At 35.8% G+C, this 14210-nt stretch overlaps 1 protein-coding gene across 1 annotated transcript in view; it reads right to left on the bottom strand.

Moving 5' to 3' along the window:
* The window catches only part of LOC149568847 (FAD/NAD(P)-binding oxidoreductase family protein), a 239680-nt gene that overhangs the window by 48766 nt on the left and 176704 nt on the right, over positions 1 to 14210 (bottom strand). Inside the window, exons 5-8 of the mRNA XM_089821724.1 lie at positions 4305 to 4592; positions 3794 to 3985; positions 3533 to 3691; positions 1940 to 2176 (exon numbers count right to left, since the gene is read on the bottom strand). Coding sequence (XP_089677850.1) covers positions 1940 to 2176; positions 3533 to 3691; positions 3794 to 3985; positions 4305 to 4592 — 876 coding nt within the window. The remainder of the gene's footprint in view (positions 1 to 1939; positions 2177 to 3532; positions 3692 to 3793; positions 3986 to 4304; positions 4593 to 14210) is intronic.

Genomic DNA, 14210 nt, shown 5'->3' with positions numbered 1-14210 from the left:
ACAAGATGAAGTCATACAAACACCACAAGATATGGACAAGCAAAAGACTCTAATTACCCCTTAAGATGGAGGGAAAAAAAAAATCCCAAGACAATCAAAAGATTAAATATGGAGAAATCATTGATTTAATCAAATAAGATTGATAACAGCGAAATCATTGAGGTCGGGGAAAAAGACAAAATAGCAGATCTGAAACAAGAAGACAACCAAGCCAATGTCAAAGTAGACCCTCATAATATTGTCAGTGTGTGGAAGGAGAACAAGGCTACAAATCTTTCAAAGCATATGGGTAATAATCTGGAGTCACATAAATGGAATCACGAACCTATAAATGTAGGCATTACTGACAATCATTTGCAGGAACAATTTCTACCATTTTTTAATTGTGAAGTTTATCCTCTCGTGGCAATCGTAAAGAATTATATTGATGAATTTCAAGATTGGCGTCTTTGGGATCCTAGTGACTACGGATACGACAGAGTTTATATTAGTGGTGCAGTGGAAGTTCGTCGACAATGTAACACAAGGAAGTTTGGATGCTAATTCACTCATTCCGCCTACACTGCTGGTTTGGGACCCTGGAGTTGATGGCCTTTCGTTCAATTAGTGATTGCTTGAAGGCAAGCAATCTATGGATGAGGATTTGTGATGTCCCCAATTTTAATGTAATAATTTGATGAATTAATTGGTCCCACAAATTAAATTAAATAATAAAGGGCCTTTAATTAATTATTTTAATTAATAAATATGGGACCCAAATTAATAAAGAAATAAAATAATTAAATTGTCGGCCTTTTGTAAATCTCTAGTGTTTCTTGGAGGCCTCTATAAAGAGATGTCTAGCATTGTAGTGCAACATGGATTGGTTTTGATTTCTCTATGTTTCCGGAGGCTAAAGGTTGGAGTTGTGCGTACTTTCGGAGGTAGAAGACCCTCCCTATTATGCCAGATGCAATTTCGGTGGTTTTCTATCGTTGGAGATATTGCTTGGATATCTCACTGCATGCACCATATCTGCTAATCAGCATCATTTGGCAACTATTTATATATGCTTGGATCTTGTTCGATGCACATGTAATTGAAGTATTGAATCTAAAGGTACTATATTTCATGTCACTGGCATTTGGCAACTATCTCTGGATGTTCTCTTGTGTGTACGGATCTACTAGATCCTATTGTGGTGAATATGTAATCGTCTTTGGTGTCTATTCATTTCATCCCTAACATCACTGGTGGTTGGCACTGTTTGACACTTGGACTTGTGTGATAACATTATTAATTCCTATACTGCACCTTCAGGCCACATATCATTGTAAGTCACACTCAAGTGTACCCCATACTCACCGTGTACAATCTTAAAACCCTCCATACGGAGCCCTCCATCCACGAAATCCTTCCACATATGGCACACTCCAACCCACATACAACCTCCATCCACACATACCATACGCATTCCACACTTACCTACCGTACGGCTCCCTCACAATCTCTGTACAGTCCACAACCACCATCTTTGTATGTTCCACAACTCCTACCATACGCCGACTCACACTCCCCTTCAGCAGACTTCTCTCCTCCACTGTACAACTATCAAATTGGTCATGTGCAGACCCTGTACGAACATAACTGTGCCATGAGGAGTGGGTGTTTGAATGGAACATTATACATTTTCAAGTTTTCTTCCACTTAAATTTATATTTATATGCAAAGTATAATTTTGTCACTTAATGAACTTTCAGGGATTTTTTAATATGTTTGCGAGAAAAACACATCTGCAATCTCTGAAGTGAAGCTACATTACCAATATGAATACATGTATTTATAAAAGCATTTGAGATTTTGTATTGATGCCTTGTAGACAAGATAAAAGATTACTCTATGGTGATAAAAAAAATGAAGCCATAACATGCCTAGAGTTGTTACGAAGTAAAAAATTTACCTCAGAACGCTGCACCTTGAGCTGCTTGTATTCAGCACTCCTACGATCCATTCCTGCCCAGAGGTCATATGGCTCTGTTCCAGGGGTGTATGCATGTAATACATGCTTTCCTTTAGGTGCCAAGTTTGGACTTACTACACTTGGTATAGAAATGAGAACAACATTTTGCTCTGCATCCACACCTGCTTTCCAATCATTTACAACAATATGATGTAGGTCTAGATCTTTTGGAACCTCCTGTATCAAAATAGCATTGAAACTTTTTAATTAGAATTTCAGTGATTAATCCCTTGCTACCTCTTTCATGTACAAGACTATTACTTACAAAGATTACTATTAGAATAAACAAGAAATCTAAAAAATCATTTTGATTTTTTTTAAGTAAAAAGAGACTCCATAAGAGGACCAAAAGCTTGAAAGTGGGAAAAGCTAGACTTGAACTTCACAGCAATAGCTTTACGTCCTAGGCCAAATGCCCTAGCTAATTCCTACAAAGTTATCTAGAGATTAAAGATAAAATAAACGATTAAGCATGGTCTTCTTTGCAATGATCTCAGGGCCTGTGAATGATTATACATCATTGTTAAGCTTGTTATAAGTAGCATACATGTATTCAAACCTTGAACCTGATATAAGTAAAGACTATCTGGATTCTGTTGATTGTGTACAGTAAAGTCATCTGCTAGTGCCTTAAATGGTTTTCAATGGACACTTCAAGGTGTACCTAGTGTCACAAAAACATCCCTTCAGTGACCCTTAGCCATGGGATTGTAGAGCCAGACAGTTTGGTTAAAACTAATTTCATCTGTTGAAACTTAAAACCTTTGTTGTCCATGGATGCTGACCTCATCTCTGAACCCATTTCCAAAATACTTCAACAACTAAAGTACTAAAAGACTTGTTCAGGAACTCATAACTTCACCTTTGATTTAAATGACCTTGATGCCATTTATGTTTTATAAATCAGTTTGTTGGTGGTCTGTCTAGTGACTATTCTCTATATACATCCCCTTTTCAAGTTCTAGTGATAAATCCACAGTGTTATAAATATATGAATTCCACAAATATGCACAATTTTTAGGTCGGTCTAGATCCCTTCATATTCTTCAAACTTTACTTTTGAAGATATTCCTCAATTTTCCCAACAGGGAGTGTTTGCGAGAAAATGCATCTTCACAATGTCTTTGGTTACAGGAAATGGGAAAGGAATAAAAGTGCTACTAAGGAAACGTTTTGAGCCCTGGAATGAAAAATTTTTGTGTGGAATCAAAAATGCATACATGAATGTCAGGTGATATCATCGTTGTGTGAGATGAGCAATGTTACTGACCAGTCTTACATGTATTAGTCTCTCGGTCTGATTTCTTTTTGAAGATTTCAAAAAGATTATAAGTAGTTAGATGTCTGATAGAAAATTCAGTGACCATCAAAGTATGCAGGAGGTGAGACGAAGCGGATTACTTTGGCCCGTCTTTCCAATCAATCTGGCCTCTTTCGGCTTTTTGAAGGGCTACTCCATGGAGTATGTAATATGTATAGAACAAATGCTCAATATATTTAAACAAATTAGAAAAACTGTTCATAACTTCGTACCTTTGCATCAAAACCAAGGTGGAGATGCATAAAGGATTCACATTGAGATGTTTTCTTTACTTTTTCCTTATATGATTTTGGAAGTTCTGCTGAGGGTAGCAACTTCAAAGTGTCCCACATTGATGCATTACTGACTACAGCCTTCTTTGCACGTATAAACTGCAAGGTGAGCATACAACAAATATTTAAATATGGTTGAAAAATTATTTGCAGGCCTTCAGAAAGAACGGAAATCTTTTTTCAACAATTTCACCAGCTTACAAGCCCACTTCTCAACTTGACACCAACTGCCTGACCACCTTCAACAACTATTTCTTCAACATGAGACCCCAGAGAAAGCCTTCCTCCAAATTTTTTCATCCCTCGCACAAGAGCATCAACTATTGCTCCAGAACCATGGAGAGGATATTCAAGAACACAACCTGGCTTATACCATTCTGCAAACATATACACCTGGAAAAGATAACTTCAGCTTACTGCATTAGGTAAAAAAAAAGCGGAGTAACTGCAATGAAAAATAACAAGCGTCGAGAAAAAATTTGAAAGCAATGAACACTCGATGAGTTATACGTAAATGAAAGTGAATATATGGTGAAAGGATAAGGATGACCAAATAGTTGTCATTCATAGTAAACTCATTTTTGAGATGTTATTTTTTCACAAATGAAGAATTTAAAACACATAGCACATGAAATAGAAGGGGCATGAAGAATTGAAGGAGAATAAGTGACACTGTAAAGAAGTAAAGGGAAACAGCTTAGGGACTTCTTACGATTTCTGCAGCAAGTGTGCCATCAGCTTTCAATCCTGAAAGCAAAAAACAAAGGAGATCCAGCCAGTTACGTATAAATGGATCCTTCAAGTTCAATGAGTCAATGATCTCTGAGAAAGGCCGAAGAAGTTTGGTAGCACCAAGTGCTCCTTGAGGCCCCATCTTTATAAAAGAGTCCATGAGTGAAGGTGCATATCGTACCACTGCAGTCAAGAGAACACCCAAATCTCCTCGGATAGCTGCAGGTGGAAGGGCCATTGCTGCAGTAGAGAGGGGAAGCACTGCATCCTGCAGCATAATTTTATCTCCTTTAGTCTAAGACTAAAAATAAGACATAAACCTTAGATAAGTTTCAATTTAAGATAAAACAACCGTAACATTCATAGTGAAAGAAATCTTTTTTATAATTTAAATGAAGAGATTAAATTGCAAATATATAATAATAAAGATATTAGATATTATGAAGAAGGAGGAAATGGTAGCCCATCACTGATAAAAGCATTTTATTACCAAAACATACTCTAGAGTCCACCAAAGGCCCTTCAACACAATGCACAAATATTTACAAGTATCTAACATTTAAAATAGAAATCAATATAGATGATACTATAGATATCGGTACACCAACAATATCACAAGGGTCGGCTGGATATCATGTCCACAAGAATGCCTCATATGTGGTATAAAGAGTGCAATGCTAAATTCTGTCACGTTTTAGGATATTCAAACCAGCCCTTACATGTTGACTGCAGGAAGGCATGGTCACTATGGTGTGACTGCAACTTGCTACAATTAAAGTTGATTCATCTTCTCTTATGGATTCTTTCTTGTGTCTTCTTTCTTGGCACACAATAGTAAATGGGTATTGTGGCAGGCTGCTGCTGGACTGTGGACCCAACAAGCCTTGCTCTGCTCTCCTTTATCAGATTTAGATTTGCCTCATTTATGTTTATTCTTGTTGTATTTTGTACAAATAAGTCAAGCTGCTCTCTACTGAAGTTCCAATGCAGCAAAGCATTACATTTTCATTGATGCTTGTTAGGATGAAAAGTCTGATACCATTTTGCCACAACTTTTCATCATTTGTTGAAGTGAGTCTGAAATAACAGGGATTGACAATAACACAATGTGTGAAAATTAATGTACTCCACAGTCTGCAAGGCTCCTTATTGAAGGTGCTTGTAGGCTTTCAGAGTGGTTGAGCGTAGCTTTCTTTTTATTAATGCTATTTAGGTCAAGAGGTCTGATAAAAAGTCACTCATTAAAGTAGAGATCAACCATGGATCAAGCCTCTTGTTTTGGTAGATTTTCCCTATAAATTGCTTTCAAGTTTAGAAAAGAATACATTGAATTGCTCTTCAAGGTATTACATATTGGATCAATTATAATGGGATTTTGTCTAAAATCTTGAACTTGCATCCCCATCAATGGGACAATCAGCAACCATCAAAAAGATTAAAATTTGGAGAGCCTTCAAAAAGTTGTTTAAAACTTAATTTTAAAGGGGTCTCTCATGGCAATTGGGACCTTGCAGCTGCTAGATATCTCTTGAGAGATACCTTGAGTAAGTTTAATAAGTAGGCTCTTTCTTCTTAGGATAAAAGACAAATAATAAGGCAGAAATGCAGTGCTACTGGAAGGTTTAAATTTAGCAATTTGGGTAGTGTGCGCTGCTTACTGCTATACCTAGTAAATCACATATGTAAAATAATAATAAAGATGACAGTGTGTACCTGATACAGGAGTAAAATACATGTTTATTTGCTCATTAATAGTGTAGACAGCAACTAAAATTGTGCAAACTCAACATTGTAATGCATAGTTTGTAAACTCTCCAAGTATTCCCCAAGTTACCGAGTACACTTTTTTAGGTTGAGCAAGTACTCACAAGTTTAACTCTAGCACTTTAGTAAACACAAAAAACCATAGGTAAAAACGTCAACGGAAGTAAAATGCTGGTTAAAATGTGTTTTTCACACGTTGTTTTTGCTTATAAAACCATGCATTTTCTCTTTCAAGATATCAATTTTTAATATAATGCATTTTGTAATTGAGTTTTACAAAACAAATATGTTTCTTTAAGAGATCTCTATTTTTAGTTATTTCTAAGTTACCAAGATTTCATGGGTTTTCTCCAAGTTTTTGTCAAGAAAAAAATTTTGTGCTTGTCAAGTACTCTCCGAGTCCAAGTCTGCATTGTATGTTGTAGTGTGCTTCAAAAATCAAATGGAGATCTTAAGGCAGCTCCCCTCATGGGGTCCCAAAGCAATCCTATAATCAATACCCTTTAGCTATTCCAACACTGTCTAACTTGTCCTCATCCTTATTTTGTCGTGTTTGACAATGTTTAGGATTCTTCAAGATCTTAGCCTCATCCCCTTTGCCTATTATACCAGAATCTTATTTATTGTTTTCAATGTTCAAGGCAATCTTAAAAGCTTCTTAAATCATAAGGATTTTTGTTTCTCAACTCATATGTAGTCTTGGATAATTGGGATTTATATAAAATACCAGACATGTGGGATCAGGGGGCTTGAAATGACATAAAATTTTACCATATATCTTAAGAAACCTTGTATTTAATTTTGCAACACATTCATTACTTGTAAATCCAGTCAAAGAAAACACGGGACTAGAATGGTCTCCATATTGTTCTTTAAACATAAACTTAAATTCATATGAAACTATGAAAGCATCGGGCAAGCTTCAATACCAATCCCTAGCATCAATAATTGGGATTTATATAAAATACCAGACGTGGGATCAGGGGGCTTGAAATTGTAGACACCTAAAAACCTTTAGAAAATAAAGTATTTTTATTTTCTGAAAAAGTCCTGATGACATCATCATTTATTAATTAATTATTTATTTAATTAATTTATTTATTTTTATGCCATTAAATCCCTTTATCTTAATTAAAAATATTTAATTAAGGAATCCCTCCCAAAAATGTTTAAATCTTATTTAAACATTATTTCCTTATTTATTAATTATTTAATTAATAAATTGACCAAAAAACCCAAAATAAATAAAAAAATTATTTTTTGCCCAAAACTTGGCCAATTTCCTTAAGACTGCTAACCTCTTCCAAAATCTTCTAATCCTTCTTTAATTTTGATTAAAGGCTAATCCCATCATTTCCTACCCCTAATCCCAACTCAAAATATTTAATTAAGATTAAATATTAATCCTCATGTTTATTAAAAAAGTTTTAATAAATATCTCCTCAACCCAAACCCTTGAAATAAATAAAACTTTATTTATTTCCTAAAACTCTAATTTATCCTCATCCTAAGAAGTTCTAGACTCTTCTAGAAAGTCGTCATCCTCATCCTAAGAAATTCTAGACTATTCTAGAAAGTCTTTATCCTCATCCAAAGTCTAGACTCTTCTAGAAGATGTCTTTAAACCTAATCCTAATCCCCTCCTAACCTTGTCACATTCCCTAAAAATGGGTTAAGACTTACTAACCCAAGCCAAAGTTAACAAATATCTCCTCCTTCACCCACCCTCATTAAATGCCATCCACTTGCCTATCCTTAAGCTAATCCTAAACCATCCTAATCCATCCTCTAATCATTTGCACAAATCCTAAGCAAGCTTAAAACCTTCCTAATCAAGCCCAAGTCGAAATTCCTCTCATCTCCTTCAAAATATCCCAACCATAAAACTTTATGAAGCCCACTAGGCCATAAATGACTCTTTCAAGCCCTTTTATTGCTCTTACAAGCCATTATGAGGGTCTTTATGAAGATTTTATCCCTTGAGCCTCCTTTGTTGACTCATCCTTCCCCTTTCCTCCATCCTCTCACCATGTGACATGTGTCACTCCTTGATTGGTTGTAAGGAAGCACAATCCATGTGCTCTCCTCTCATGCAATCTGAGTCTTCCATAAGCTTTTTCCCATCCTTGCATCCTAGCCCTTGATCCCTCAAGCCATTTGCCTATTTAAGGAATCCTCTCCCAAGCCATTTTAACACAATCCATGAAGTAAAGTCATAATGCCATTTTAAGAAGCCATTTTACATCAAAACCATACACTCACACCCAAATTCCAACTCCATTTGAAGCCCTTTTTGAAGCATAAGCTTGAGCAGACATCCTATCTATTTAGACAAAGCTACTCAACAAGAGAGCTTCTCATTGAGAGATCCCATTAATGGCTCATATTCTTAATTGAGAGCTCATCTTAGTCTATCTTGAAGTTTATGAATTTTGTTTAGTTTGTAGAAGCTTTATTTAAATTTGGTTTCTATTAGCATACTAACATTGCTCATATACAGAAATGACATAAAATTTTACCATATATCTTAAGAAACCTTGTATTTAATTTTGCAACATATTCATTACTTGTCTTTTGATTACTTGTAAATCCAGTCAAAGAAAGCACGGGACTAGAATGGTCTCCATATTGTTCTTTAAACATAAACTTAAATTCATATGAAAATATGAAAGCATCGGGCAAGCTTCAATACCAATCCCGAGCATCAAACAAAGGGTTGCATGAACAATTTCATAAACACATCTTCATGTTCTATTTCAAAATTGTCAATAAGATTCATGAAACTACTCAACTAATGTTTTCCTGACACTACATTGTTACCTGAAAACTTTGTAACTTCAAGTCTGATCTCATTGCTGATTGGGTTTGTGAAAACTAGAATCCCATTAAAATCTAGTTGCTTATATCTTCCCACTTGCAATAGGGCTCTTGCAAATGGATTTATGATTCATTAACAGGGGTGAGGTCCTTGATTTTGCACATTTTGCTGTTGACAACTTGTTGAATTTGTTGCGGTTGACTCGTCTGACCAGAAACTGCCTGATAATTTGGGGCAGAAACTTGTTGCAATGAAAATTTAAATTTTGTTTCCAGTTCTGGTATCGCAAATTATATTGACCAAGAAAAGTGTTATATGCAAAATTTTGATACCCCAGAGCAGATGTGCCAAGATTTTGAGGTCTGGGGGGAGAAGACTGAGAAAAAGTGGCAGGTGACACGAAAGTAGCTTGGGTATGAAATGGTTTAGAATTGGCATTATGGCCTGAATACAGCCAAAAGCTTGGGTGTTTGCAGAAATCTGACTTGAAAATGCAAAGTTGTTAAATATTGGCCATGTTTGGCAGAAGTTGCAAAAGTAAATACAGTATAAGGGGCAAATGTTGATGCATTTGAAATTCCTTCTTGTGTGCTTCCCATAGAATCAGCACCTTGAACAAGAACGGCAGTATTTGTATTAGTTAGCAAAGTACTATTAAGACTCGACTAAGGGTTTAAAGCAAACAATTGTTGAGTCAAAAACCATTTTTTCCCTGTCCACTCTAGCTCTTTCCACCAAAGCCTTCAACTCCTCAATTCATATCCTTACTTATTTGTCAGTAGGCTAAGGGGCTGAAGTACAACAACTGTTAGCATCAATATATTAAGCAGTAGGAATATCAGGTACTGAAGTTTGATTTCCTACTGGATTTGAAAAGCCTTGCCTTGGATACTTGTTGGTTTGAAACGTTTGGGTTTGGTTGGGAAACCACTTGTTGGACTATACTAGCCTCATACTGATTTTGGGCTGAATGAAAAGGGTCTCTAGAGTGCTCAAGACATCTTGTCAAAAGACTCAATATTATTTGGTAAGGTGCTCTCAATTACTGTGGCATATATATAAATACTAGCAGGTGGCCCTGAGGCCACCAAGACAAAACTAAGACCTTCAAAACCACATAAAACTCCATTGTGCACATTTTTTTCATGGCTTGTTTAGATGCTGAGAATAACATTGAAGAAGCCAGTAAAATACATATTTCATGTCAAAATTTCAAATTGTACTCTCCAATGAGATTTAAGGACATACCTTTCTACTATATCCTATGAAAAGATGGCATTCAGATGACAACATGGTGTAAGACCCAAAACTTGTTATTACGTACTATCTGGTAGGGTCAACCACGTATGGCCCTGGTGGAACCTCCACATTTGGCTTGCAACTTTTCCTCACGTGTTGTTATATTTTATTTTCTCCATAGGGTGTCTCAAAATTGCTTTTTAAAGGCTTGTACAACACCCTCTCTTCTTCCCCATACGGCTTCTATCTACACGTGTATAGTCAGGTTCCTGTAGGAATTTTTTTTCATATGACATGTTCATCTTGTTTGCAACTTAAGTACAACATCTTCCCTTGCAAGTTGTGATCATTTGTGCAATGTATGTACGAATGTCCTCCCATGGTATGGTTTGATTTCCTTCATCTTTTTCTTCTAGTCATACAGACTATTTTGTCCTACCACGTGCAACATTTCATTGTTGTGTGTACAGTTCTGCAGATTCTGAGATATAAATCAGACTTCAAGATCAGAACTTAGTTGGGCTTAGAATGAACCTTGATTCAAATTCTATGTTCAGATATATATGGGCAGATATAGATGACAACTACAGATCCGAATTGTAATCACAAACTTGAATGATATAAACTTCTTCTAGGAACGCGTGGGAATACGACTGCTTGGAGATCAGACTATATGTTTGCTGTGTGTCTCCAAACTGCAATCATAACCCACCTATATATCCTCTTTAGAGGGTATGTCCCTTAAGGGACATAACCCTTGGCATATAACAAGTTATTAAATATCCCTAAGTTGGCGACCATAAGACAATTGTTAGTTAGATCTAACTAAAGTTAGTTAAGGACAAACTAAAACCAATTACTTCCAGATTGCCAGCACCTATAGAGCATGAATAAATAATTACAAATGCCATTCATTGAGTTTATATAGGGAGAAGAGTCAAGTACAATCTGGACCATTAGACCTGAGGATTATCAAGGTTAAATTCTTAACACTCCCTCTTAACCTAATAATCCTACAGAGAGAGATCATATCTAGCAACATCAATACAAATGTTAAGCAAGAATTAATACTCTATATCTGTCTATCTCTTCTTAGTATGTAGTATCATAGAACACATGATACAAAGTCATATTACTAAGCCTGTGATATGACAAATCACTGCTACTAGTGATAAGACACATGTTGTGACTCATAGAAACTGGTATTTCTAAATCACAACTAGATCCTGAATTTAAGATCTACCAGAATATAGGATAAACCCAAAGAATTTCTAGAATTCTTCCTTTATCCAATTTGTGACCCATGAACATAGCAATGTCAATGTCACAAGACAATCTAAAATTCACCTGGATCTTACAGTAAAATTTACTGTTAGGACATTATCTAAGAGATCGTCACCTCTCATAATGCCTTTTGCACAAATATTCATTATTTCAGAAATTGTCACCTCTTAAATAATGATTACATATGGTGGAGCCCATAACAGTCAATAGCTTGACAAAATAAAATTTATTATTTTATTAATAATCAAAGAGTACAAATGAATTACAACTCAACCATACCAAGTCTCTTTCTGAAATGTTCTATCTTTACTCTAGATAGAGGTTTGGTGAGTATATCTGCTGTCTAATGTGCAGTACAAATGTATTCCAACCTGGCAAAATTCTTGTCTACCATATCTCTTACATAATGGTAAGGAATTTCAATATGCTTGGATCTGTCATGGAAAACTGGATTCACTGAGAGCTTGATGGAACTCTAATTATCACAATGAATGATCGTAGGATTCATGGCTTGCCCAAATAATCCCACAAGTAACTTCCTCAGCCATACTGCTTCTCGAGAGGCCATTGTTGCTGCAATGTATTCAGCTTCTGTGGAGCTCTGAGCTACTAAAGACTGCTTTCTGCATATCCATGAAATCATAGCTGATCTTGAACTGAAATAGCATCCTGAAGTGCTTTTCCTGTCTTTAACACTTCCACCCCAATCTAAATCGGTGAATCCATGCAAATTTAAAGCAACTCTCTCATATTTGAGTCGATAATTAATAGTGCCTTGTAAGTATCTCAAAATGTGTTTAATAGCAACTAGGTGAATCTCCTTAGGTTCACACATAAACTGACTTAAGGCATGAACAACATAGCAAATATCAGATCTTGTATTTACTAGGTACATGACAGACCCAATCCTCTGCCTGTAGAGAGTAGAATCTATTGGAGGTGATTCTGCTGCTGATTCTTTGAGTTTATACAAATTGGTCTCCATTGGAGAAGACATGGACTTGCAGTTCCACATTCCGAATTTCTTCAAGATATCTGAAGTGTACTTCCCTTGATTCAGTATGATACTAGCAGCATTCTGTTCTAATCCTAAGAAGTAATGGAGAAGACCCAAGTCTTTCATCTCGAATTCTCTGGTAAGATCTTTCTTGCACTGATCTATAAGACAATCATCACCTATGATTAATAAATCATCAACATACAATATCAATATTACCATACCATATTTATCTCTTTTATACTATAAGTTCGGATCGGCTTCATTCTTAGAGAATCCTAGCTGGTGAGATATTTATCAATCCTTTCATACCAGGCCCTGGGAGCCTGTTTAAGCCCATAAAGAGCTTTCTTGAGTCTACAGACAAAGGCATTAGAATCATGGGTTTCAAATCCTTCTGGTTGCTCTATATAGACTCCTTCTGAAATCTTTTCATTGAGAAATGTTGTCTTTACATCCATCTGATGTACCTTCCATCCCTTAGATGCGGCAATTGCTAAGACAGCTCTAACAGTAGTATATCTGGCAACAGGAGCAAAGGTTTCTTCATAATCAATTCCTTCTTTGTGAGAAAAACCTCTGGCTACAAATCTAGCTTTATATTTCTCAATACTTCCATCAACAGCATGCTTTATTTTGAATATCCATTTTAAAGAAACAAAACATTTTCCTTTTGGCCTTGGAACTATTTCCCAAACATCATTTTTCATAATAGATTGATATTCTTCTGTCATAACTTCTTTCCAAGCTGGATGTTTAATAGCATCAGAAGGATTGGTTGGCTCTGTTTTGGATAAATCAATCATATTTGTTGTATAAACAAAGAATCTTTTAGGTCTTTTACTTTCTCTGATTGATTTTGAAGGTGCAGAAAAATCTTGAGCTGCTTCAACTATTTTTACGCCCCAAAGTGGTCTTTTCTTTGAACTTCATTTTTGACCTCTTCTAAGTTCTCCCTTTGGGATTCAGATTCACTTATTCTTTCAAAATTTGATAAAGGAGAGGGTTCATTGGAACTTATTGCTCTTTTGAATGCAAGATCTTCCTCAAATATTACATCTCTGCTAAGTTCAATAGTTTTTTGTCCAGGTATGAAAATTCTATATGCTTTAGAAGTTTCACTATACCCTACAAAGATACCCTTCCTCCCAGATGGTTCTAATTTGGTTCTCTTTTCTTTTGGCACATGAAAGTATACAAGACATCCAAAAATTCTGAGATGACTTATATTAGGTTTTATTTGAGTGAATACTTCTTCAGGGGTCTTATCTTTAAGATAGGAGTGAGGGCTTCTATTTTGAATGTATACAACAGTACAAGAGGCTTTTGCCCAAAGATAGTATTCTAAATTTTGATCAAAAATCATAGCCCTAGCAGCTTCTATAATTGTTGTCATCGATAGAAACTGTAGCCGACAGGGTGTTCTCGTCCGTAAAGATTTTGTAGCCTACGGACCCCTTCGGGAAGATTTGGCGGAAAGTATTTATACCCCGTCTGGAAACATTGTAAAGTATCTTATGCTCTATATGTAACCTGTTGGCATATGCGAATAAAGGAGTATTGCAATTGTTATTCTTATTCATTGTCTATGTGCATCAATCATTTAATCTATGCAGAAAACATTTGGCATCATTGCCCCATGAACCTAGAAGGTGGGATGAATGAATATTAATGCCAAATCAGCTTAACAAGGATCGAAATAAGGTCAAGGGAAAAGATGGGATCCGTACTGCACAAGAAAATTTAATTCTGGTACAACAAGCGGAACACAAAAGGAGGTTTCC

The sequence above is a fragment of the Cupressus sempervirens genome, chromosome 3 (assembly GCF_028749045.1).
Source record: "Cupressus sempervirens isolate cs-2001-9-10 chromosome 3, ASM2874904v1, whole genome shotgun sequence".
Lineage (NCBI taxonomy): Eukaryota > Viridiplantae > Streptophyta > Pinopsida > Cupressales > Cupressaceae > Cupressus > Cupressus sempervirens.
The sequence above is the reverse complement of the archived record's forward strand: the minus strand, read 5'-3'. Positions and strand labels throughout refer to the sequence as shown.